Source organism: Equus przewalskii, chromosome 20, assembly GCF_037783145.1.
Source record: "Equus przewalskii isolate Varuska chromosome 20, EquPr2, whole genome shotgun sequence".
Classification (NCBI taxonomy): domain Eukaryota; kingdom Metazoa; phylum Chordata; class Mammalia; order Perissodactyla; family Equidae; genus Equus; species Equus przewalskii.
This window is the reverse complement of record NC_091850.1, coordinates 24411380-24437192: the sequence shown is the minus strand read 5'-3', so window position 1 is coordinate 24437192 and position 25813 is coordinate 24411380. Positions and strand designations below refer to the sequence as shown.

The 25813-nt window shown below is 37.6% G+C and overlaps 1 protein-coding gene across 1 annotated transcript in view; it reads right to left on the bottom strand.

Moving 5' to 3' along the window:
- OXCT1 (3-oxoacid CoA-transferase 1) overlaps window positions 1-25813 on the bottom strand; it is a 129155-nt gene that overhangs the window by 66072 nt on the left and 37270 nt on the right. The window contains exons 8-9 of the mRNA XM_008539040.2: window positions 2106-2213; window positions 734-848 (exon numbers count right to left, since the gene is read on the bottom strand). Coding sequence (XP_008537262.2) covers window positions 734-848; window positions 2106-2213 — 223 coding nt within the window. The remainder of the gene's footprint in view (window positions 1-733; window positions 849-2105; window positions 2214-25813) is intronic.

Here is a 25813-nt window from a genome sequence, read left to right as displayed (position 1 = left end):
CCAAACAAAAAAAGTAGAAAAAGAGACTTCTGCCAGTCACTATCAGTCTGAAAGATGCTATTCACGGGCTAGGGGAAGCTCACAGGATGGAGACACTTGTCATGTTTCCAGTTCCACCTGCCCTAGGTCTTTAAATGTGGCTTTACTGTATTCACCATTCAACAAATATGTATTTTATCATCTACTCTTTGGGTTTATATATATGATTTATATCATACAGTTAAACATTTGATGTGTTAAAAATTAGCAAAATGGCGAACGGACTCACAGATTCACTGAAGCATTTATTGAATACCCTTACAAAACATTAGACATGAAAGGATACACTCACGGGATCTTGTCAAGGGAAACAAGGGGTTGTTAAGAAGTTGGATCTTACGTTTCAACAAGTATGCAAATGTCAGAATATAGAGAAAGTAAATAGCACTGGTTATAACTAGTACCTCTGAGATTTGAAACCCTCATCTTGGTTAATCTCTTCTCCCAAAAATCTTTAGCCAAATGCCACATTGTACTGAAATCCATTGTATATTAGAAAATAGCTAAACAAATATTTGGTTGCCATTTTGTTTCAAGAAGGCAAACATTATAATTTCAATTTCATGTATCTTGGTATCTTTAGGTTATATGCCACATTTTGTAAAAACTGATCAACTGCTTTAAAAGTTAGCCTGAGGGATATGGAAAAAGTGAGAGCTGTGTCTTTGCCTGGTTTCAGAAAGATAAAGGATACCATACATGCCGTCCTCAAATTCAAGAGCTGCCCGCTTGATGATACGTTCCCTCACGTTATCTCCAGGTTTCCCAGATTTGGCTTTTACATCTCCCTCTTTCCGGACTGATAAACGCTTTAAAGTAAACAGAAATAAATTACTCATGGTTGAGGTATACCTTGTTTTTTATCACTGCTGAAATACAAAATTTTACTGAAAAACAATTTAACTCTCTCCCATTACTACTACGAGGCAAATCTGCAAACAACAGAGAGTGTAAGACAAGAATCACATGGGTGACATTTGATGACAATAATAATTCTTTAGAAAGTAAAGTGAAAGAGGTCAGATTTGTTTGAAGAGAAGGATACACTTGTTCTGTTGCTTTGAAGTAAACAATCCCTCTGTTACAGTCACTCTGACTGTTACTACTCTTACTCTTAAGACTCTTGCAACCGAATTCTCCTGGGGTGCTCAGGGATTGAGGCAGAACAAAGAAGGAACAGATTTGGGACTCTGTTTTTGCAGGGCTAGCAGAATGTGTTTACCAGGTGTCGCTGCTGCCAATTGCCTATTTCCAGCTGCAGAGTCTAGACTGGTTTTGCTACAAGTGCATCACAGGAATCACAGAAACATCCAGAAACCAACCGGGAAACTATTCCTATTACCAAATCTCCTTGACACAGACTCTGGCTGCTGTTTGCAAATGATCCCTCCTTTGTCCCTAGCCTCCTGACACTAGTTTTGGATTGCAGAATGTCTTTCTGTTTGCTGTCCACAGGGTACAGGGTATCTCTGATTCCTTGATATCCCTACTGCATGCCTACTCTCTTGCTGATCCCTAGAATCTTCATATCAATTCTGGCCCAGCTGGTCATTCTTCATGTTCTCGGTAGCCTTGGAATACCTCCAATGCTCCTGGTACTCATTCCCTGCCACGATCTCATTCCCACCAGCAGCCCAGAGCCCAATACTAATGGAAAACGATGTTGCTTCTGGACTCTATAAAGTGCAAAGTAACATCAAGAGGCACAGATATTTCTGAACAATCAAACACTAAGAGTTTAGCAGGGGTAAAGCCACCAAAGACTCGATTATCCTTCTCTACCCTGTAGGACAAGCCAAAACCATGTGTCATAAATTAGGACAGCAACAGAAGCCTGGAAGACACAGTCTAGAGAATCACGGAACTAAGTGATGCACACTTTGTGAACACAAGGCGCTGTGGGGCTGCACAGTAACACAGATGATGGACACATGAGCGGCTCCTGCTAAGATCAAAAGCAAGACTTCCTGCTCAGCACCGATTCCCTATCACCCGGAATGGCCCCAGGGACACACATCTCTGAGAATCAGATCTGTAGACACTGACAAAGAAACTGAGTCAATTACCTCAATTCTTTTCTCATATTTTTCTCCCTTTATAAGGCGATGTACATAAATCTTAGGAATATGAATGTCTTCTGGGGCAAATGATCCAATATCCACAATTTCTTCAACCTGGGCAAAGAGAAAATTTTTAAAAAATTAAACAGTGAAAGTTTAAACTGAACATTTTTTATTTTTTTTAAAAAAAGTGAAGTAAATACATCTTTACCTCCTTAAGTTGGATATATAACATAAAAAATTATATGTATATACACACACACATATATATATATAAAAGAGAGAGAAAATGTGTATATATACACACATATATATGTACACACACGTATATATGTATGTATATATGTGTGTATGTGTGTAATGTATATCATGCCTTCCGGACCCAAAAAAAAGAAGAAATTAAAATGCATGTGTCTAAACATGAAATACAAAACATAAAGCTCCAGAGCTTAAGTCTTTGTCTAAAACAGCCTCAGTTACAAATTTGTCAAATGGTTTGTCAGAACAGCTGCTTGAACTTTCACAAATTGCAGCTCAACTCTGCAAAACTTGAAAGCACATCCCTTAAGCCCAGATTTTCAAAATTAATGGGAAATTTATCATATTAAAGACAAAAATCTGTAACAACATCTGCTTGGTCAATTGAAGAGCTTTTTAAATAGAGATACAAATGCTATTTGTAACAGTTTTTAATTTTTCCTGTTGTTAGCTTCCTAGGATCATGATAGAAATCTGCAGTCACTGAAATAATTTCAGAGACAGATCATTAATTTCAATATGGACATTTCAAAGAAGAATATTAACAGTAACTAGAAATACTCAACGTAATTAGAATTAAAGTCACTCACAAAGCAAAAGGGCATTTTATAGCAATACAAATGCCGCCAAGTTAGTTTGCTCTCTAAGAACTCATAGGAAAAAGGACAAAAAAAACTGTTTTTCACATCAACATAAAAACAAAGGTCAAGAAAAACTAAGGTCAACATTGTTCTGGTCAGACAATTATCTGTCTGGTGCCAGCAAAAAATATTATCTTGAAGATAGTGAGTGCTCAGCTTAAAAGATGCCACACCCAAAGCAAATAACTATTTCCTTAAACGAACTGCCTGGCACAAGCAGAGTTGTATTAAACCTTTCTCCTAAATTAATAACTGAACTCTCCAGAAGTTTTGAGGTTAAGTAGCCCTTCTTATGCAGTTCTACCACGTATGCCCACACCATGCTCCTCCTACAATGAAAAAATATCAGGGATTACAAGAGTCCTTTTAGTTGTTGTGCAGAGCTCCAAGATAGTTGAAAAAGAATAGGACATGATAGATAGAAGCTATCTTCCTTGGTAAACAGGAGGCTCTTGACGAAAATCAAACAGAAACTCCAAGGACGAGTCGGTAGACATGTGGGCATCTGAGCTGACATAGTGGGGAGAGACGCATACCCACATTCATCTGAGAATGAGCTGGCGGGGCAGGGGGATTGCCCATCACTGTACTCGGTATCTCCCCCTCCAAACCTCTCTATGCTCTGGTACTTCCCACCCAAGGTGGTGACCAGGTGAAGAGGAGGTGGACAAACAGAGTGCAGAGCAGCTAAGTACTAATGCAACCTCTTAACTAGCGGGAACTTTCAGCCAGTAGGGCTCACTCACATCTTTACACTTAACTCAATTCAAGCCTTCAAATGAGTTCTTGACTTTAAAATTTGTTTATACCTGAATCCATTATCCTGAGGATATATATGAAGACATTACTCACAAAAATAATGACCACAACATTTGTTAAAATAATGAGTTGGCATCAACTTCAATGGTCAAGGATAGGATAAGGGTAAAATGTATATGGCGCATCTACATGATGAATCAATATTATGTTCTCATAATATTTAACAATATCTCATAATTTAATGTTTCATAAAAATGCAATATTTTGTCTAAGGAAAAAACTATTTACAGATATGCCCTTTGGCACAAACTATTATTTCTATACCTACCAAAACTCAAAAGAAATACACTGAAATGCTAATAATTATTATCTCTGGGTGATAGTACAAGCTATTTTTGTTTCTCATTTACTTTTATAATCAAGGAGGGAAAAACCTACAAATTTATTTTGTTAAAGATGTAATAGACACCAAGTAAGTTAGTTTCCAAAACTGGGAAATACTTAAGCGGGAGATGTGATAAATTCCTTAATTAGTTAGACATGTACCAACGAGGAAATGATAAAAAGAAAAGAGATTCTAAAAAAAATTGTGGTTTCTAAACTCTAAAAGAACTTATACTATGAAATAAATTAAGGAAACCCTTTTTGCCGACATTTTTGAAGGTAATAATGCAAATTATTCTCCATGCCTAATGCTGTTACAAAAGTTCAGGTCCTCCTATCTCCTGCTAGAATTACTGTAGCAGCTTCCTAACTGGTCTCCCTGCCTTTCTCCTTCAGCAGGGGCAAGAAATTCAATGGAAAGGAAAAAGAAAAGTTATACTTCTCACGTAATCCGGAAATTTAACCAATCACTATTTTCTTCTGGTTCCACCAAACAAAATTTCAGCAAAAAACACCAATTTAAGACAAGGTTTGTTTACCAAGGGCAATTACATCATGATTTTCACAACAAGCAGAGTGAAAGAACATGTCCTGGTAAAACAACTCTGATGAAAAGCAAGAATCCCGTTAAATGTAATCAGTTCCACGCTTTGTCATCCTAATATGAATGATTTCCATATTGTAGAAAATGCATGTGCAGCTTTTGTCCAACAATATCAACACTCAACATTAATGAGAATTTCTACACAAAAATCCAAGCTTTCTCAGAGTTGGTTAGCAGAGTTAATAGCAAAGGAAGAAAATATTTGAAGTACAAACCAAAAGAAGGAAACATATGTTTTCAGACAATCTGTGAAAAGAGTTTAAAAAAAACTGAAGAGGCAGAACTATCTTAATGCTAGCTATTGAAGGGATTGAAGGCTTCTGTGCTGGTTTTGTGTGATCTTGAGAAAGAACGGTAAGAAAGAACCAACGCGGGGGGAACAGTCTAGCAAGATGAGGCGATCACTTAAGAGTCAAAGGAAATCTTAAAAGAAAAAGATGAACAAAACGAGCTTGTTAGAGAAAAAGTAAGAATAAAAGCTCACAAGAGCACTCACTAACGATGGCAGAAATGGACCTCCTGGAATCAGAAGTGGGTAGGACAGAGAACAAAGAACAAAGAAAAAGCCTCAGTGCAGAGCAATGGGCATGTTTAAGTGTCCTCAGACAGGATCAAGATGGGGAAAAGGTAGCTAAGAACAAGCCAGGCTTCTCCCTGGCACTCTGCACAGTTCTTCACAGCACCATCTGGTACATCTAGAGATCCAGACACTTGAGGCTTCTCTAATTAGTACTTGTCTTCAGTCATTAACAGGAAAATACAGGCTAGGAAATGTTAATTATTATTGATGTGAACTTTGTTTTAAAAGGTTGCTTTCTCTGCCCCGTACACTTCCGACTTTATAACTCTGAAAAGTTCTATTTTCAAGCTCAGAGAGGGGATAAGAATTCATCCTCGGGCGATGATGTTTTTGTTTTTACTTGGCAAACAATCATTTATATCTCAGGTTAAGGGAAAAGAGGAGCTGCAAGGCATTCACTTTCTTATTTTTATTTTTATTTTAGTGACAATCTCAATCCGTTAGAGCCACAAAAACTGGCCTGACCCTGAAAGTGGTTGGTGGAAAGGCTATGCACCTGCAGACCTCGCCGTGGGGACGCAGGGAGGGCTGCTGAGGGAGGAAGCGGAGGAATCACAGTGCAGGTTTTTCTCCTGAGTCATTTCAACTTTCAAAAAGGTTTAGGATGAACCTTCTTCTTTTGCCAGGAAATAAGAAAGCAGACAAGAAGCAACGATGTCTAGAATCATATAAACATTAAGCAACCCCAAATTAGCAAAAAGCTTTGGAAGGCTAGAAAAATGGAAGAGGGAGAAAATGAGCAATAACAGAAAATGTTACAAGTTAAACTCAGAGTGCTCTGGATATTAATGTTACCAAAGAATGGGTAAGATAAAGAGGAAATGTGGAGAAAAGGGGAGGTCAGGACGCAGGGCGTCTCCTCCCCCAAAATCCAAAGGATCAAGAAGGTGCCTAACTTCTTAAGCTTCCCGCTAAGCGATACTATGACTAATACAAATATATAGGGGGGAAATGGCATGAAAGCTAAAAAGGGCTGGAATAAATACTTGGATCTTAGATGTCTGTATAGAAATGCACAAAGACTGAAAAGATGAGTGGCTATGAATGAATCTGCCACCTTAAAATGGTTGTAGATACGACTGCATAGTCATTATTGAAACCTGGTAGATTGGATCTCATGTCTGTGGACATTCTGCAATGTCCAGCGAAAATAAGCTGACAGAAGAACAAGCTATATCAAGAAGATATGCATATGCCTAGGAAGCTGCCAACCTAGCGATGAAATGTGGTAAAATATATTTAAAGTGAGTTTAAAAGGAGAAGGAATATCATAGTCACGGCCATATAATCAGAATGCTCACCAAAGTAAAGAAGTGGATGATATTTTTTAAATAGAAACGACAAAATTGGCTCAGAAATAAGATAGTGATAGCATGAGAGACACCAAATATTTGAACATCTTCTGTTCATCATATTCTACTGATAAATTATAGATTGCCTTCTGACAAGTTCTATCTTTCAGAATGAAACAGTGAGAGAAACCATGATTCTGGACTTCTAACCAATAGGGATAAACTGCTTGGTAAAGTAGAAATGATGGAAATCCTGAGAGAAAGTGACAATGTAAAATTGGAATTTGTAATAGGCCAGAAACTGAATCTTGAACATCCATAGAAATATATCCCAGTCTCTGAAGAAAAGCAGATTTCAAAAAGTTGAGAGAAAAAATAAGCAGGATCAAGTGGTCAGATACTCTGACAAATGGGCCTGTGAGGGATACGAGGCTCCCAAAACCGGCATTCTGACAGTATGAAAATAGATCATCTGATGAAGAGAATGGTATGTAAAGAAATGAGTATAACAGGGATAGCTATGTGTTTCCTTGTATTTTAAAAGGTCTCATGAAAAAGAGAGACATGCATGACCTAGGACAAATGGAAGTCACATGAAATCTTAAGAGGTATGTCAAAAGGTACAAAACTGGAATGAGATAAATCACGTCCAAAATGTTATCAATGAGGAAAGAGAGGTTTCTGGGAGTGATTTTGTTCTTATAGGTGATGGAGAATTCAGAAATGACAATCACCACTGCTTGAGAGAGAAGACAGAAAAAAGCACAGCAGTTCGATTCCATGTTCCTCCTGACTTCTCCATTAGGGAGAAGGAAAGGGCAGAAGTAATACGGCTAAGGAGGAAGTGAATTCCAAGAAGAGACATCTATACTCTCTGAACTATTTCTAGGCTATAGACCCATAAAAATTATATCCCAGGATTCTTAAAGAGTCTGGAAATATGGTCACACAATTACAGTCAAGTGAAAAATGGTATAGATGTCAGTAGATGGAGAGAGGCAAATATACTCCTTTTCAAAATGGGGCTTGATTCACAACAGTGTTCTAAAATGGATTATTAAACAGATGGTCTGTAAAGTCATAAACAGAGAAAATAGTATTGTTAGACACCAGTACAAGCTTCCCCCAAAACAAAGCCATATCAAATGAACTTCATTAATTTGCAGATGTAGCTAGCATACTGGCAGGCCAGGAAAAAAGCACGGTTGGTATCACAAAGCACGTGACCAAGTCTCTCACGAGAGAGTTTTATAGACATAGTGGGAAAATGTGACTTGGAGTCATTCACTTCAAATCAAGAAATCTGAATTAAGCACTATTAGATTCAGCAATGATGAACACAGACAGGGAGCCTGGCTTGATGCACAGATAGGTAAATGACAACTACCTGAAGAACCACAAAAGCATCTGATGGCTTGACAAAGCCTTAGAAGTCTCTAATGCTGTGTTTTTTAACTATGGCCCGGGGGGAAGGGGGGATGGAACCCAAACTTCTTTAAGAATTTGATGAAAGCGACAAAGTCTATTAACACACAAAAATACTTCTTTACCTATAAAATCCTTCATAAGATTCCAGGGGATTGGTCCATAAACATCTCCCCATTTTCATCCTCCGGCCTCAGCTAGACCCCAGATTAGAAGAGAACCCCTGCTCTAGTGGTTTGATGTCTTTGGTCCCATCCTGTTCAACATCTCTATCAAGGCCTTAAATGAGGACAGGGAACATAGCCTGAGCTCATTAGGGTTAAGGGGCAAGAGTCTGGGTACAACAGGCAATTCTAAACAGATGCAATCCCGTCTCTGTCAGAGAAGACAATCTCAGGCTCATGACCTCCAAGTATTTAGCAAAAGTTTGGGTGAGAAAAACAATAATCAAGGAGTCCAACCACTCTTTTAATGCTCCAAGGAAAGCATTCTCCTGGAGCAAATCTATATCTTTATACCACAGTTATAGAGTCAGTTTCTCTTTCTTGCAACTGAGTTCTGTCTTGCAATTAAAACAGATTAAGATAAAATTCTGTCTAGTCTCAATAGCAGGAATAGTTGTACTTCACCTGATCATTAGTTTCCTTTAAATTACGTATACTATCAACTAAGTAAATGAGTACTTTAATTTTTGACATCTGTAATCCATTCACATTTGCCACTACAGCATAATTTTTTAGTCTAATCCTAGCTCCATTTGTTGCCCGACCATTACTTTTCTTTCTTCATATAGCCCTTCTCTTAATTGATGTTATCGTGAATATTTGCTGTGTCTTATAAGCTACTTTACACCATCTCTGGCACAAAATGGGTAAAAATTAAACAGTACATTTACCAAATGGAAGAATGATACAAGGCCAAAAAGAATAGCTGATATGACAAAGATGGTCTCTACTGGTTAAGAAAATAAAGTGGGCCGATATTAACTGAAATTCAGCAAGGATCAAAGTTAATATCATAAAATAATACCTGGCCTAAGAATTTTTTAGGCGAGAACACAGAAGGGTTTAGCTCATCACCAGCACAAGGACTACAGTGTGACAGAGATACCCTGAAAATGCCCAAAGCATCTTCCTTTCTCCACTTGCTGTCCAACCCCAGAGATGATGATAATCACCCTCAACCTAATGTCCCTCATTACAAAACAAAAACAGCCCTTCCTCCCCACAATGTCTCATTTAAAAATAAGAGATGAGAAGGAAAACGGAGAAAGGCATCTGAACTCTTCAGAAGAAAAGTTTACCCTAAATTAACTCATTAAAACTATGGCTAGCAGCAAAATTAATAGGACATATTGACCCCAAAAAAGTAGGAACATTACTTATTTCATGGAGCATCCCAATAGTTTTTGTAATGTGGAAGAACTGAGTTTTTTAAACAAATTTAGAAGCAGTTTATGATAAGAATTATTTTCATTTCCACTGACTGTAATACCACATCCAGTCTAGTCCATGCTGATATTTTGCTAACACTTTTTATTTGACCAAAACTGCCAATCTTTACTAAGTATGTGATTTAAATAACATTCAGGCAGTATTATAAATATCTAACTTTATTTGTCATATCTTTTTTCCTTTTTTTTTTACAGACTGGCACCTGAGCTAACGTCTGTTGCCAATCTTCTTTCTCTTTGTTCTTTCTTCTCCTCAAAGTCCCCAGTACATAGAAGTATTCTAGTTGTAGGTCCTTCTGGTTGTGCTATGTGGGACGCCACCTCAGCAAGGCTGCATGAGCGGTGCCATGTCCACGTCCTGGATTTGAACCAGTGAAACCCTGGGCCACCAAAGCAGAGCACACCAACTTAACCACTTGGCCACGGGGCTGGCCCCTGTCATATCTTTTTTTAAAAGGAAATTTTCTTAGGGCTGCAGAAAATCCAGAGAAGTAATTAAAATGAGGACATCTACTCAAAGGAATTAAAATACTTCTAACACGTTCATTCAAAGCACCAGTCTTATCTATAATAGTAAGAAAAAAAATTACACCATTATCACATATCCCAAGGAAAACAGGGGGACATGATATAATTAATAGAATTAAGCTAGGAACATTTTTCAATGAAGAGAGTTACAGAGAAACAGGGAGAAAAAGAAAGTTTGTGTTGGGTTTTACAGTGACAGAAAAACTGCCTATTAGTGATGCCAACTAAATCTTTAAAAGGTTACTCTTTAAGACTGTTTCCTTCAATTTGGGCTGTTAATCATCCTTGGAGCTTTTTATAATGCAAGAACACAGCATTTAACACATAAACTGCAAAGGATACTTGGTTTAAAAACTCTAGCATTCCCAGCACACAGATAAGGGCTGCTTAATCTAACAGAGATTGTGACTCGAATTCAGCTTGTGGATGACTCAATAATTCCTAAATTTAAAATCGTTTAGCATGTGCAATAGAATCAGATCTTTCTTTTATCACCTCATCTTTTAAATGTTCTCCATATGTTTTCATTTCTATGAAGCAGTAAGCAAAGCGGAATCCCACTTATTTCATTAAGAAAATTAAAATGCCATGTTTGTTTTCTCTGATTTAGTGTAAGAAAGGTAGGCATAAAATGAAAAGATAAATAAACTTCAAAACAAATACCATTCCCTTTCCTCTGTCTGTGGTTCAATTTCCAAAACTAGATCTTTAAGTCCTAAAGAAATTCAAACATATTCATCACTTTCTCAACTGTGACTTTAGCATGAAGATCAAACGGCCTTCTTAGTACAAACGGCAGAGACACGCAATCAGTTTTGCGGCTGGCATCACTTATTTCCAGTTTTTTCCAAAAAAATCGAATTTCAGCCTCTAGTCATCACTAGGAGAGCAGGGCCAGTCGTAGCTCTGAGGCTGTCATTCACAGCAATTACTGAAAGCTACGGTGAACAGACTTGATCAAGGTCCCGAATCTAAAATGTTTTCTCAGCATTCACAGCTCATCCCCAAAACTCAACAACATATTCAAGAAGTTAAGAATGACAATTAAAAGAAGCACCCTAATCTTTTAGGAAGAGTTTTCCCCATTAAAGAAAAGTGGGTGTGGTTCATAGAAAACAGTACTTTATTGATGTCAATACTTTGTAAGAGAGGGATTTTTGTCCACATGATTCTAATGCCATACATTTCACTGACTTCTCCTATACTTAAAAAAAACAAAGAGACAATACAGTACGACACAGAGAACTGGACCTGGGGTCAAAAGATGTAGATTCTGGTTTCAGCCCTAATATCATCTAGTACTGTGTTCTCATGTGAACCTCTTAACATCATTTCATCTCTAAAACATGAAAGTTGAACTTTAAATGATGCCTAATATTCTTTTCTTCATGTTTTAAGTCTACGTAGTTCCTGGACGCTCTATAACAAGACCTTAAAGTACACACATTAACCTACAATACCTTTCTAATTATTCCAGGTTGTTCAACACTAGATCAATTCCCTTTCACTGGGTGTACTTTGTTAAATGCAACGCATGATTTCAATTCCATGCTACTATACCTTCAATACCACTCTGTACCTGTGTATTTGCCATGCCCTTTCTCTCATAACTAGCCAGCCTGCTGCATTTACACAGCCAGTTTATTTGCCACCAATTTATAACCCTTTGCATGTCGAGTTAACTACCATATGTTTTGTTCTGCTTTAGCTGAGTAATAAAAGCCTACTGAATAAGACACACTATCCAATCCAGCCAGCATTAAAAGGCGCACCTTGAGATAAAATGATCCCAGGGAAGTCACAGGAAGCTAGTCACAGTAATAAGGAAGGGAATTACAGAACAGCTGGTGGCAGGTTATCAAGTCTCTCAATGCATGGCCCAACAAAGGCCTCAAACATAAAGCCAAGAAGAAGAACCACTGAATATAAGGCATTTTTGCTTCCCTAGACCATGGCAGGATAATGACTAGAACAACTAAAATGGGCAGAACATTTCTAAGCCTGTAAAGTGATGCTTATATTTTAAAACTGCTGGCCCAGTGACTGAAGCGTCATTTAATGAGCATCTGTTATGTGCCAGGCATTGTGCCAGGTGCTGGGGATACAAAGATGTGTAGGACAAGGTCCCACAAGGTGCAAACAGTCTAATGGAGGAGTTGTATGAACTGCTAATCACAATATAACATGGTAATAAATGGCATAATAGAGGGAAAGCTCCACTGAGAAAGCAGCCAACAAGCCACAAAGAGAAGGACGAGGAGGGTACTCCAGGCAGCAGGAATGGCCAGGGCAAAGGCCTGGAGTCACAGAAGAATGTGCTCTATGTGGGAACGTGGCGAGCTGGTACCTGTGAAAGGATCTAGGGTGCATCGGAACAGGAGTGGCAGAAAGAAGTTTGGAATGTTTAATTTATCTTTATTTTAGGGAGCAAGGAACCTAATTTGGGAAATGCTATCAGAAATGGCGACAGCCAACCTGAACAAAAAAGAAATACGATTTCCTTCATACTTCACAAAACTCACAAGAGAGTTCACCTTAAGCAATGTTGCTAAGGGCAGTTTCTTTTGATTACCGTGGCTTCTCTCCAGAAAGAAAATTTTAACACCTTGGTAATTATATTCTCTCACTTTTATTAATTTTTGGTTGAGCACCTGGATTTTCTAGGGCCTAGTAAAAGGCCATGGGGAAACTCGAATATATTCTAATTTTAGGAAGCTGCCATATGCTCCATGCTCCAACTACAATAACGATATTTACAGAAATGCCTTTATAAGAAATTAACAACAGAAAAAGGGTCGATGAGTAATGTTTATCATTTCTCCTCTCACACATTTCTTACTTAAATCATTTATATGAGCCATGACTTTAAAATGCCTTCTTCTTTTAGCTATACTCTTGAACAAGAAAGATTTGGAGAGTAACTCCTAAAAAAAAAAAAAGCAGCTAATTTTTAAAATGAAACAATCTTGCAGAAGCCCTAATTATCACTTCAGTATTTATAGAGTGGATCTATATTTGAGGTGGAAAAAATAACATTTTTTGACAGGGTCTCTGGAAGGAGTGAGAAAAGCCACTATTATTTTAATAGGAGTGACTTTAAAATCACAAGCTAAATTTTTAACACCAACATGGAAGAAATCGATAAGTAGGTCAAAAGTTGTTTGTTAGTTAAACTAACAGAGAAAGCAAAATTAGTAAGTGGAATCTTTGTCCTTTTCTGCAATATGACAATTTTGTAAGAGAGCATCCCCTCATTTTATGCCAGTCATACTGCATCTTATTATTCAATAACCTTTCAGAAGAGAATATCATAGGTAAAGATTCCAAAACCATTACATTATGTTGGAAATGCCCGCTGGCCCTTTCTTGCCTTCTCTTTTTCAATAGAATCTATGTCCTCATTTGCAACGAGACAATTTTGTGGGAAACCACGACCATAACTTTTAGAGAGCTGTCTCAAAACAGTGAATCAACAGAGCGCTTGACTCATACCTTATTTTAGGAGTGAGTTTTGTGGATACAGCTGCCAGCCACGGTTACCTTCTCTCTGCATCTTTACTTCCATAACTGGGTTACTGCTACAGGTTCAAGATGCTCTTCCTTTTATATTCTACTAGCTATAGCCAATCAAGGTCTTGCCCGGAGTCCAGCAGCTGGAGGACCCCCAGGAAGCTGGGTTCAAACCCAGAGAGCCTAGCTCCAGAGCACACATCAATCACAATCCTGAATTTTTTCTTTTTCCCACTTATACAACTCCTCATCTATGTGGGGGACTCAAGAACACTTGGGAATGAAATATAAGGGGCCAGCCCAGTGGCCCCATTGTGCACACATTCCGTTTTGGCAGCCTGGGGTTCGCCAGTTCAGATGCCCGGTGTGGACATGGCATCACTTGGCAAGCTATGCTGTGGTAGGTGTCCCACATATAAAGGAGAGGAAGATGGGCATGGATGTTAGCTCAGGGCCAGTCTTCCTCAACAAAAAGAGGATTGGCAGCAGGTAGCTCAAAGCTAATCTTCCTCAAAAAAAAAAAAAGAAATACTAGAGACAGTTCCATTAAAATAACGATAGTAATACTTACAACAACACATAAAACCACAAAAGAAATACAACCAATAAATATTCAACTTCCTCGTCATCAAAGATATGCAAATTAAAGGGGCGGCCCAGTGGCACAGTGGTTAGGTTTGCACATTCCACTTGGTGGCTCAGAGTTTGCTGGTTCGGATCCCCAGTGCAGACCTATTCTCTGTTTGTCAAGTCATGCTGTGGCATGTGTCCCACATATAAAGTAGAGGAAGATAGGCATGGATGTTAGCTCAGGGCCAGTCTTATTCAGCAAAAAAAAAGAGGAGGAGTGGTGGGAGATGTTAGCTCAAGGCTAATCTTCCTTAAAAAAAAAAATATATATGCAAATTAAAATCATACAACAGCTTTTCTCACCTAGTAAGTTAGCAAAAAAATTTTAAGTATAATATCCATGTTGTTGAGAATGGTTCAAAATGATACTTTTACACATCACTATGGATGGGGATATAACTGAAATTATCTTCCTAGAGAACAATTTAGCAATATTTAACAAAAGTTTGCAGAATGTTGATGCACAACCCAAAAAATCTACTTCTGGTAATTTCATCAAAGAAAATACTCAGATGTGCACAGAAACAAGGATATTCACTAAAGCATTATTAATAATAATGAAAGATGGAAAACAAAAAGTCTGACAATAGAGTTGTTAATGTAAATTTGAGTATAACTATTAAAATATCCTTTTTTAGGTAATATTTACTGACCTGCAAAAGCATTCTTAATGTTTTATGTAATGAAAAAAGAATACAAAATGTGATCCTAATTTTATAAAAACAAATATATAGGTATGAACAGTAATTAAGGAAATCAAATCAAGAGACATCCAATTCCATTTTTTCCCTCAAGGCCCTTGGTTCCATGCAGGAGGTGTCTCCACACCCCATTTTGGCCCATCCCCACCCAAATGTCCTTAGACTTGTGAGCCAAGAGGCAGGTGTAAAATGCCTGGAGCCCTGTCCTTCCTTTACAATCCACCATATATAAATATCTTCAGACACAAAGCCAAGAAATAGAAAGGTTCTGTAGGGTTAGAGCCACAAACCATGCAACAACCACCACCAGGATCCCACAGCAATTACTATCTTTATCATTAAATTTAGCAACCATCACTCTATATACAACTTCTAATTTCAAGTTGGTCCTCTCTCACAAATCAAATTGTTTAAGATAATTACTGTGTCTCTAATAGCAGATCCTTATCATGTGTGAACTTAACTATCACAGTTTTTACTATATTCCCAAGCAACTCTAAAGGTGGCAGTTTGCAGTTTGGGTAAGCTATGAACTTGACTCAGTGCGCAGCTAGAATGGATTTCTAGTCTATTGTCCATTTCCCATATTTAAGTGAAGTATTGTTTTTATCTTATATGTGGTCACACACATGTATGCAGTAACACCTTGAAAGAATAAAACTTATTTCCTTATGAAAATTGGCACACAGGACCAAGAAAGTAGTTCTTGGATATTTGGGACAAATATAAGAAATCAAATACCAAATTCAACAATGGTTCACATTCAGAGCATGAACAAGCCCACTATACATTCTACACGGAAACAAAAACAGGCAATTTATTAATCTTTCAGGAAGTGTTCCAAGTAGCAGAGTATGTTAACACCAAGGAGTGTAATTGCTGGATTATGTGGTGAGAGTATGTTTAGTTTTGTCAGAAACTGCCAAAATGTCTTTGAAAACAGTTGTATCACTTTGCATTCCCACCAGCAATGAATGACAGTTCCTATTGCTCCACATTTTAGTCAGCACTTGGTGTTGTCAGTGCTTTGGATTTTAGCCATTCTAACAGATGTTTAGTGCTATCTCATTGTTTGAATTTGAAATTCTCTAAAGACATACAATGTTCAACATCATTTCATATGTTTTTGCCAAATGCATATGGTCTTTGGTGAGGTATCTGTACAGATCTTTTGCCCAAGGACTGTGTTTTTGGTATTGTATCTAAAAAGGCATCACCAAACCCAACGTCACCTAGATTTTCCCTTCTGTTATCTTCTAGGAGGTTTATAGTTTCGCATTTTACATTTAGGTCTATGCTCGGTTTTGAGTTAATTTTTGTCAGTTATTTTAATAAAGAGAATTTAAATAAGGAATTGAGAACTGAAAGGCAAAAAAGCACTGAGGTGACACAGACATAGTAACTTCAAGAGGAACAAAAGGAAGAAGCTGGAACTGGTAAGTGGGAAAAGGGCTTCAGAGCTGCGACCCAAACCTCTGTGAAGACGGTACTGGGCAGCTGGCGCTGTTATCTGCGAAGGTCATAATGAGACTAGTACTGTGAGTGTAGGGGGAAAAAAAGGAAGAAGAACCAACTGCCACTGCATACACATTAAGGATTTTTGTCTTCATGAAGAACTGACCCCTTTACCATCAAGGAATGGCTCTCTTTATCCCTGATAATTTTCCTCATTCTGAAGTCTGCTTTGTCTGATACTAATAAAGCTATTCCAGCTTTCTTTGGATTAGCGTTAGCATAGCACATCTTCTCCATCTCTTTCCTTTTAGTCTATCTGTGTCTTTATATTCAAAGTGGGTTTCTCATAGAAACAGAGAGTAGATCGATGGTTGCCAGGGGCTGGGGGTGGGGGCAATGGGGAGATGTTAGTCAAAGGGTACAAACTTCCAGTTAGAAGTCGAATAAATTCTGGGGACCTAATCTACAGTAGGTGCTTATGGTTACTATTGTATTATATACTTGAAAGTTGCTAAGAGAATAAATCTTAAATGTTTTCACCAGAAAAAAGAAATGGTAATTATATGACGTGATGGAAGTGTTGGCTCTAACGCCACAGTGGTCTTCATTTCACAACATCTAAGTGGATCAAATCAACATGTTGTACACCTTAAATTTACACAATGTTACATCAATTATACCACAATAAGGCTGGATGAAAACAGAAGTGGGTTTCTTGTAGAGAGCATATAGTTGGGTCTTATTTAACACACTCTGAGAGTCTCTTTCTTTTACTTGGTATATTTAGACCATTAACATTTAAAGTGATTATTGATATCAGTCGATTAATATCTATTATGTTCGTTAGATTTTCTATTTGTTGCCCTAATTCTTTGTTTCTTTTTTGTCTTCTACCCGTTTTCTGTCTTCTCCAGTTTTATAAGCTTTTTATATGACTCCATCTTTTTCTCCTCTCTTAGCATGTAAGTTATTCTTCTCTTTTTACCTTTTTTAGTGGTTGTGCTGAAGTTTGCAATATACATTTGCAACCAATCCAATTCCCCTTTCAAACAACACTATACCACTTCACAGATAGTGTAAGTATCTTATAACAGAATATTTTCATTTCTCCCTCCTGTCCCTTATAACATTGCTATCATTCATTTCATTTACCCATAAGCTATAATTATGGAATACATTAATGCTATTATTGTGAACAAGCTGTTATCTGTTAGATCAATTCAGAATAAGAAAAATAAAAGATCTTATTTTAGCTTCATTTATTCCTTCTAATGCTTTTATTTATTCCCTCTAATGCTTTTCCTTTCTTTATGTAGATCCAAGTTTCTGATCTATATCATTTTCCTTCTTTCTGAAGAATTTTTCTTTTTAACATTTCTTACAAGGCAGGTCTACTGGCAACAAATTTCCTCAATTGTGTTCCTTTGAGAAAGTGTCTATTTCTCCTTTACTTATGAAGGATAATTTCACTGGATACAGAACTCTAGATTGGTGGCTTTTTGCTTTCAGCACTTTAAATATTTAACTCCACACTTCTTGTTTTCATGGTTTCAAAGAGACATCTAATGTAATTCTTATTATTGTCCCTCTGTAGGTAGGGTGTTTTATTTCCCTGGTTTCTTCTAAGACTTTGCTGTTGATTTTCTGAAATTTGAATATCATATACCTAGCTGTAAATTTTTTGGTATTTATCCCACTTGGTGTTCTCCAAGTTTCTTGGATCTCTGGTTTGATGTCTATCATTAATTTAGGGAAATTCTCAGTCATTATTGCTTCAAGTATTTCTTCTGTTCCTTTCTCTTTTTCTTCTGCTTCTGGTATTCCCATTACACATATGTTACATCTTTTGTAATTGCTCAGTTCTTGGATATTCTGTTCTCTGATTTTCATTCTTTTTTCTCTTTGCATTTCAGCTTTGGAAGTTTCCAGTGGCATTTCTTCAAGCTCACTGATTCTCTCCTTGGCTATGTCCAGTCTATTAATACGCCCATCAAAGGTATTCTTCATTTCTGTCAGTGTTTTCGATTTCTAGCATTTCTTTTTGATTCTTTCTTAGAGTTTACATCTCTTTGCTTACATTACCCATCTGTTCTTGCACATTGTCCTCTTTTTCCATTAGAGCCCTTAGAAAATTCATCATAGTTGTTTTAAATTCCCACCCTGATAATTCCAACATCTATGCCACATCTGAGTCTAGCTCTAATGTTTGCTCTATCTATTCAAACTGTGTTGTCTTTAATATCCCTTATACTTTTTTTGTTGAAAGCCAGACATGATGGACTGAGTAAAAGTAACTGAGGTAGATAGGCCTTAATTGTGAGATTTTATGTTTATCTGTCTAGAAGTTAGGTTGTGTTTACTGTTTGCTGTAGCTGTAGGTGTTAGTGGCTCCATTTTTCTGTAGTGTCCTTGTTTTTGACTCCTCTGTTGTCTTTGGGTTTCCCTAGAGACTTCTTAAATAAGGTCTAAGACATGGAGTTCTTTCAGTTGTATTTCCTTGTTATTGTATAGGAGCCCTGCTGTGTGGTAGTAGTGGTGGGGGTAGGGGGAGAGAGAAGCATCCATAGCCCTATGATCAGGTCTCAGTCTTTTAGCGAGCCTCTGCCCCCCAGACTGTGACCTTCACTAGTGCTTTTCAGTTTTGTGGGACCCCTTTCCCCCTTAAGTGAGAGAGGAAGATGAAAGGAGGCCAGAATTGGTTATTTCCCCTCCCCCATATGGAAGGATAGAGAAAGCTGGAGTTGGGTATTTCCTTCTCCCCAGGTCACTTAGGCTCTGCTGAAATAGTTTCTCCTGAGGGCAGGCCTTGTTAAGAAGAACAGAATGCTCTGGGTATATTTCAAAATGGCAACCCTCCGGAAAGCACAGGGAGATTTTTCTCCAATCTTCATTGTGAGAATCTGGTAGGAATCCCAGAGGTAAAACTCATGAAAGCACGGCCCCTCCCTACCCAAGACTGGGCCAACAGGAAGTTTTTAACTCTCAAACTTGAGAGCCTCCAGCAATTCATCAATTACTTTAGGGTTTCCTACCCCAGTGCTAGCTCCCACGGAGATTTCTGCTCCTCGGCTTCTGCTCCAGTAAGTTGTGATTCTCTGTATCAGCCTGTCTGTCTCTCTAATTTTGGAGGCAGCAGTCTGCCCTGTGCCTCAATTCTCTGATGGATCTAAGAAGCAATGTTTGATTTCAGTTTGTTCAGCTTTTTTCTTATTGTGAGCACAGGAGGGGTGACTTCCAAGCTCCTTAGATGCCAGACTGGAAATTGGAAGTGTCTGTTTTTCAAGTAGATAATCACTGCCAGTATTTATTATATAAAGTTCTTAAATTTCTATCTTGGTTTAAAACAATTACATAACACTATCACCTCATTTTCAATTGGGGGAAAAACATTCAAGCTTCTCAAGTGTGAAGGCTCTCATTTTATAGCTTTTAAGACATTACCTATTTTATAAGTTTTAAGAGGCTAACATTCCTGAATGATTTTTAATTTTGTGGTTAGGGAAGCATTAACATGGTCCTGGAGCTACACTTAGTTGACTGAAAAACTCAATTAGCTAAAGATCCATGACCCTGCCAGTAAGGAGGTAGTAAAGTATATTAAAAACGTTAATACAGCAAAATATAAAGCAAAACGCACCTTAAAATACACCCTCTATCCTTTGCTTGTGCTTAAGAACATAGGCTTTCGAGGCAGAAAGAAATAAAACCTACCTCACTAGGTTATATAGTGGGTGACTTGAAGAGTTTTGCACTTAAGTGCACGGTACAAATAGTATGTGTTGTGTCTGTCATTGCTACCGTTATTGTTATTATTATTAGGCTATAACTCCTTCACCTGCTATTGCCACTGTTGAAAATATTTCAATTATAGACTCTACTGCACACTGTGTAGGTCATACCTTAGCTGTATCCATTTGACTCGGACCACTTGACTACTCCTCCTATTTCCTGGAAATTAATTTCATGAAGAAAAGTTTTCCATTCTATTTTCCTGTCTCTTTATATAGGGAAATGTCTCCTATTTTGCATCAATTCACATTAAAAAAAATGCTACTTTTTACATTAAACATATAAACCAACAAAGAGGAAAAATAAATGAAAACTTTTTGGGTGCTAACGTAGTGCCAAAAGCATTGGGGAAAAAAAATCTATAAATAAAACAGCAGCTAAAATACTTCTTTTTATAACAGGAGTTGATTTATAGAACTGCCTTTAAAACTTTACTTAATACTTCCTTTATTTCTAAAGACCAAATTCCACCTGTGAGATGCCAATTCTCAAAATGAATGAGCTGTGTAAATTCCTCAAACTGAGAGAAATTTAAATTATACTAACTTTCAAACTCAACAGCCTTAATCCTGTAGCTTTCTATATCTACAGTCAACATGTATTCGTCTGAGATTGATAATGATGAATTTTTCTTCCCTGGGTTGTCTGTGCCAGCAAACCTGTTTCAAAATTTAACATGAAATTCTAAACTGAAAAGAACTTTTTCACAATACAAGGCAAAACTTGTATCCTTTCCCTTAATTATTAAGAAAACTAAAATAGCTTCTTTAAATGAAAAACCCAGCTTCTTTCCACAGCAAGCACAGAAAAGATACTAGGGTACTTTAGATTCCTGTTTAACTTCCCTCCCATGGGATCTGGATTTAGAATTCTCTTCAGAGTAACTGAATGTTGACTTAGTTACTCAGTGACAGAAACACTGTATATTAACGTTAAATGTCAGAAGCTGAATCAAACAGAAAGTGACCTATATTCTTGGACATGCGGTCTTGATTTCTTACAAAATGAACCAAAGAGTAGAAAACCATTACCATTTCTTTTTTTTTTAAAGTGTTGATAAAAATGTAGTTTTATTCATCTATACACTTTTTCCAGTTTTATTGAGAAATAACTGACATGCATCAATGTACAAGTTCAAGGCGTACAGCAGGATGGTTTGATTCATGTATATTGCAAAACGATAATCACAATAGATTCAGCTAACATCCATCTTCTCATATAGATACAATAAAAAGAAAAAAGGAAAAGGATATTTCCTTGTGATGAGAATTCTAAAAATTTACTCTCTTAACACCGTTCCTATCGATCACACAGCAGCGTTAGCTGTAGTCATCATGCTGGACATGACATCCCTGGAGCTTATTTATCTTATAACCAAAAATTTGTGCCTTTTGACCACCTTCCTCCAATTCCCCCTCCCGCCACCCTCCTCTCTGGTAACCAGAAGTCTGATCTCTTTTTCTATGAGTTTGTTTGTTTTATTTTTAGATTCTACATAGAAGTGAAAAGATACAGGGTCTCTTTTTCTCTGTCTGACTTCATTCACTTAGCATAATGCCTTCCAAGTCCATCCATGTCATCACAAATGGTAGGATTTCCTCATTTTTATGGCTGAACAATATTTCGTTGTATATATATACTACAACTTATTTATCCATTCATCCATTGATGGACACTTAGGCTGTTTCCACGTCTTGGCTACTGTAAACAATGCTGCTATGAACATGGGGGGAAGATATCTTTTCAAGTTAATGGTTTCATTCCCTTTGGATATATATTACTTTATAACAGTTAAGTTATTCTTGGTTTCTAGTCTTTCATTATTTCTCCCAAATTAACCAACTGTTTCAAACCATTTCAGCTAAAAACAAACAAAACAAAACACACTTTTCGTGAGTCTGTGAAAACTCAATAAGGCAAAGCTTTCAAAAGAAAACAGTGAAAACACACCTGCAGACTAATTTATTTATATGTAACAGCGTGTTCCATCCTAAGGAAATAAGGAAATATCTATTTTTGGACTTAGTCCCTCTGATGTTTGCAGGTGGTGGTGTGCCTTTAGTTCAACACAAATCATCAATGAATATCTGAGGCCCTCTTTATTTATTTTGTTTCTCTTGCACCCAAAAGAACAACAAATGTTACTTTCAATGAAAAGAAGTCAAGATGGACATCCAGCACAAGCAAGTTTCATCAGGGAACAAACTTTAGTTTTCATATCAAACCAGAATATCTGAATCTTTTAAACCAAAGTACAAAAAGAGATAAACAGGTCATTGTCTAATGCTCCATTTAAAATACAATAGCAGAGAGAAGTCATCAATTTCTGAGTATATGCAACTTAAGCCAATGAAATGACAGATTCATAACAATCTTCCTTTCTTCAAGGTGTCCATAATGCTCCCCTTAAAAGTCATCATAGTTTTTGCTTGATGTAAGGGATCAAGATACTTAGGTTGGTTTAGAAGAGCTTTAAATATAAGGTAATTTACTGATGATTAAAGCTTACAATATTTCAAACACAAGCTTGGCTACTTTTTTTGATAATACACTAAGATTTAGAAATTGAGGTTGTTATGGAATTTTCATTCTCTTGGATCTCAAGAACTTTGGGAGATGGGAAAAGGGTAGGGAGGGTGAGCCTTGCCAGCTGCCATCCACTGCATAGTTCTGTAGTCATCACTAGGTCAGTGGGAACAACAGCAGTCGTCTGAGGTTTATTAGCCAAAGCAGCAGGAGGTGGTTAAGATGAGAACGCAGCAGTTCAAAGCTTTAGAAAACACATTCAAATGCCCTATCCCACCGGTCCTCAAAATAGACACGTGAAATAAGCAAACAGACAGGAGATGCTATAAAGAAGCTGGGATTCTAAAGCAATTTGTTCAAGGTCATAATGCTAGTGAAAGGCAAAGATGTGACTCCTCATCTCAGATATTGTTCACAAAAAAGAAAAAAAAAGTCGAAGAAATATACTGAGACTCCTCAGAGCTTAGTCCCAGGACTTCTTTCCCTATGCGGTCTTTTCTATTCTGCGACTCTAATTTATCAAATATGTATGGATTATTCCCAGTTGTGTAACTCTCTTCCAGACCTCCTCTGAGCACCACTCAAGCACGCCCACCTGCACCACCTCAATACCTAAAAGAGCCAATCCATCCCAGTGAGCTTGTTTCCCCTCCTCTCACAAAAGCTTTTCCTCCCAGGATTCTCTCATCTCAGTAACACATCATTGCTCAAGTCAGGTCTGGGAGTCATTTTAATCTCTGCCTTTCCTCTTCCCCAACACTCCATATCCAAGATATCAGGGAGTCTAATAGATTCCTCTTACAAAATACTCTTTCTTCAATTCCATCAACCCTCCCCACCTCCACTCCACCATGACCTCTCCTGTGGACCACTGCAATAGGCTTCTTGTTGGCCATTCTGCCTCCCTTCTTGCCTCCATAAAATCCATTTGACATACAACGTATAAGCTAAAACCATGACCCTTTCATTTGCACTTAAAATGAAATCCAAGCTCCTACAAAAGCCCACAGAGCCACATACATACATTTTCAGAGTTCTACAATTCTTCCTATTGACAAGCAAGTGAGAAATAAAGGCTTGGTATTGTCATGGCGTGCCAGTGGCAGATGGAGCATGGAAAGTCAGGACTTGAACCAAGTCTTCCAAGTGTCCTTTCAGCTTCCTAGGGGTCTATTCCCAGAACCATAACCAAGTCTCATTTTTCTCATTTGTAATATAATAATACTGCTTCTCCTCCTACCTCACCTGGTGATTAAGAGCATCAAATGAGACAGCATAATGTGAAAGTGCTTTGAAAAACATAAAGTATTATATAAACATAAAATAATATAAAATGCAAGCTACTAAAAAATGGCACTCAAGTATAGAGTTTTCTGGACCTTTGTTTACACAAAAGAGGTTGAATCCAGCTAAAATAATCAACTTTTGTCTCTCATCACTGGAATATTCGGCAGGTTTAAGCTTTTTCTATTTCTTTTTTTTGTTTTTAAGACTGGCACCTGAGCTAACAACTGTAGCCAATCTTTTTTTTTTTCTGCTTTATCTCCTCAACCACCGCCCCTGGGCCACCACAGCGGAGCGCACGAATTTAACCACTCGGCCACGGTGCCGGCCCCGAGCTTTTTCTATTTCTTAAGAGGACTGGTGCCAGACAGAAAGCACACGGCTGCCCTAGTTAAGTTCCTGATTTCAGGCCTTACCTTTCCAACACATAGGAAATAACCAGATAAATCATACAAATGTGCTTCTGACTAAAAGATAATAGCAAACTAAAAGCCACAGTTCAGCAGCCCGAGAAAATCAGCCTCACCATCCCCAAAGTGTCTCGACTCCCCTTCTTCCTCCCTCTCTCCAGCATGTGAGGGGACAGCTCCAGAAGAGATGAAAACCCAGGGCAGTGGGGTCCTTCCAAACCCCAGGGACACAGGACGACTCCAAGTCTGTACCACGTCCACAGCTCCTAGAAGCCTGCCAGCCTGCAGGAGCTGCAGCCATATGCCGGGCACAGGTCAGGCTGGCGAAGTCCTCACCCCATCACCCCAGGGTACTGACGGTACATTTGTGTACACAAGAAACTGGCCCCCAACTATGAGATAAGTCAAATAGGCAGGAAAAGGCAAGAAGCTCCCAATAAAATGAGTCCATTGACACATGATTATATCAAAGTCAGATTTAGGGCAAAGGCATTGAGATATTAAAGAAATTGTAACAACTGGGGCAGAATAAACAATTGCTCTATATACTCTCCTTTCTTCATAGTTGCCCCCCGAACAGGCCTACCACATTCATAGTCATTTCACTACTTCTACACAAACTCATATTATTCCATTTAATTTTTCATTGATTCTTTCAAACCAGTTATTATTTTATTTCAGTTCATCTTAAGCTCATCGGTCCTTTAAGAAATAATACTGAGTGACATTTAACATATTCAGACTACAGCAATGAAAATTACGCTGTAAATTAGGGGTCTGTAAACCTTTTCTGTAAAGAGCCAGATAATATTTTAGGCTTTGTGTCACATACTCTTCCTCTTTTTTTTAATAACACTTTAAAAATAAAGAAAAAACATTCTTAGCTCTTAGGTGGCACAAAAACGGGCCACGGGCTGTAGTTTATCAGCCCTTGTTGATAAATAATAATTGTGAACTAATATTATATAGAACATATATAGTTACATACAACATGAATCAGTCTCTCATTTAAAACAAATCAGACTGGTTCAACAGTCTTCCTTTTCCTGAAGCAGGTACTAAAACTAGGAATGCTCTGTATTAGAGAAGAAGGAGGAATGTGCCCTATTTTTCATGAGGCAAAAAATTTGCCTGGATACTTTTTCTCCCCCCATCCCAGGTGGTCAAGGATAAAAGATGCTCGTTAAGAACTAATGAAGTATCACTTATAATACACATATCAATACTGAAATTTAAAAGCCTAAGTTTATACAGTGCAGGTTGATAAAACACAAATTTGTGAAGCCTCAAAAATTATAAATAGATACAAAGTCAAAAAGCCAAAAATAGCTAGACTAAAATTCACCAATCCATCAAAAAAAGGGGGATGTATTATTAAAACGGCTTTCTTTTAGGATCTCTGCACTAACAATAAAAAATAGCACCAAAATTTTGTAAGGATAATGGCATACAAATGACTTGCTGTAATTGGTATTTCTACCCTAC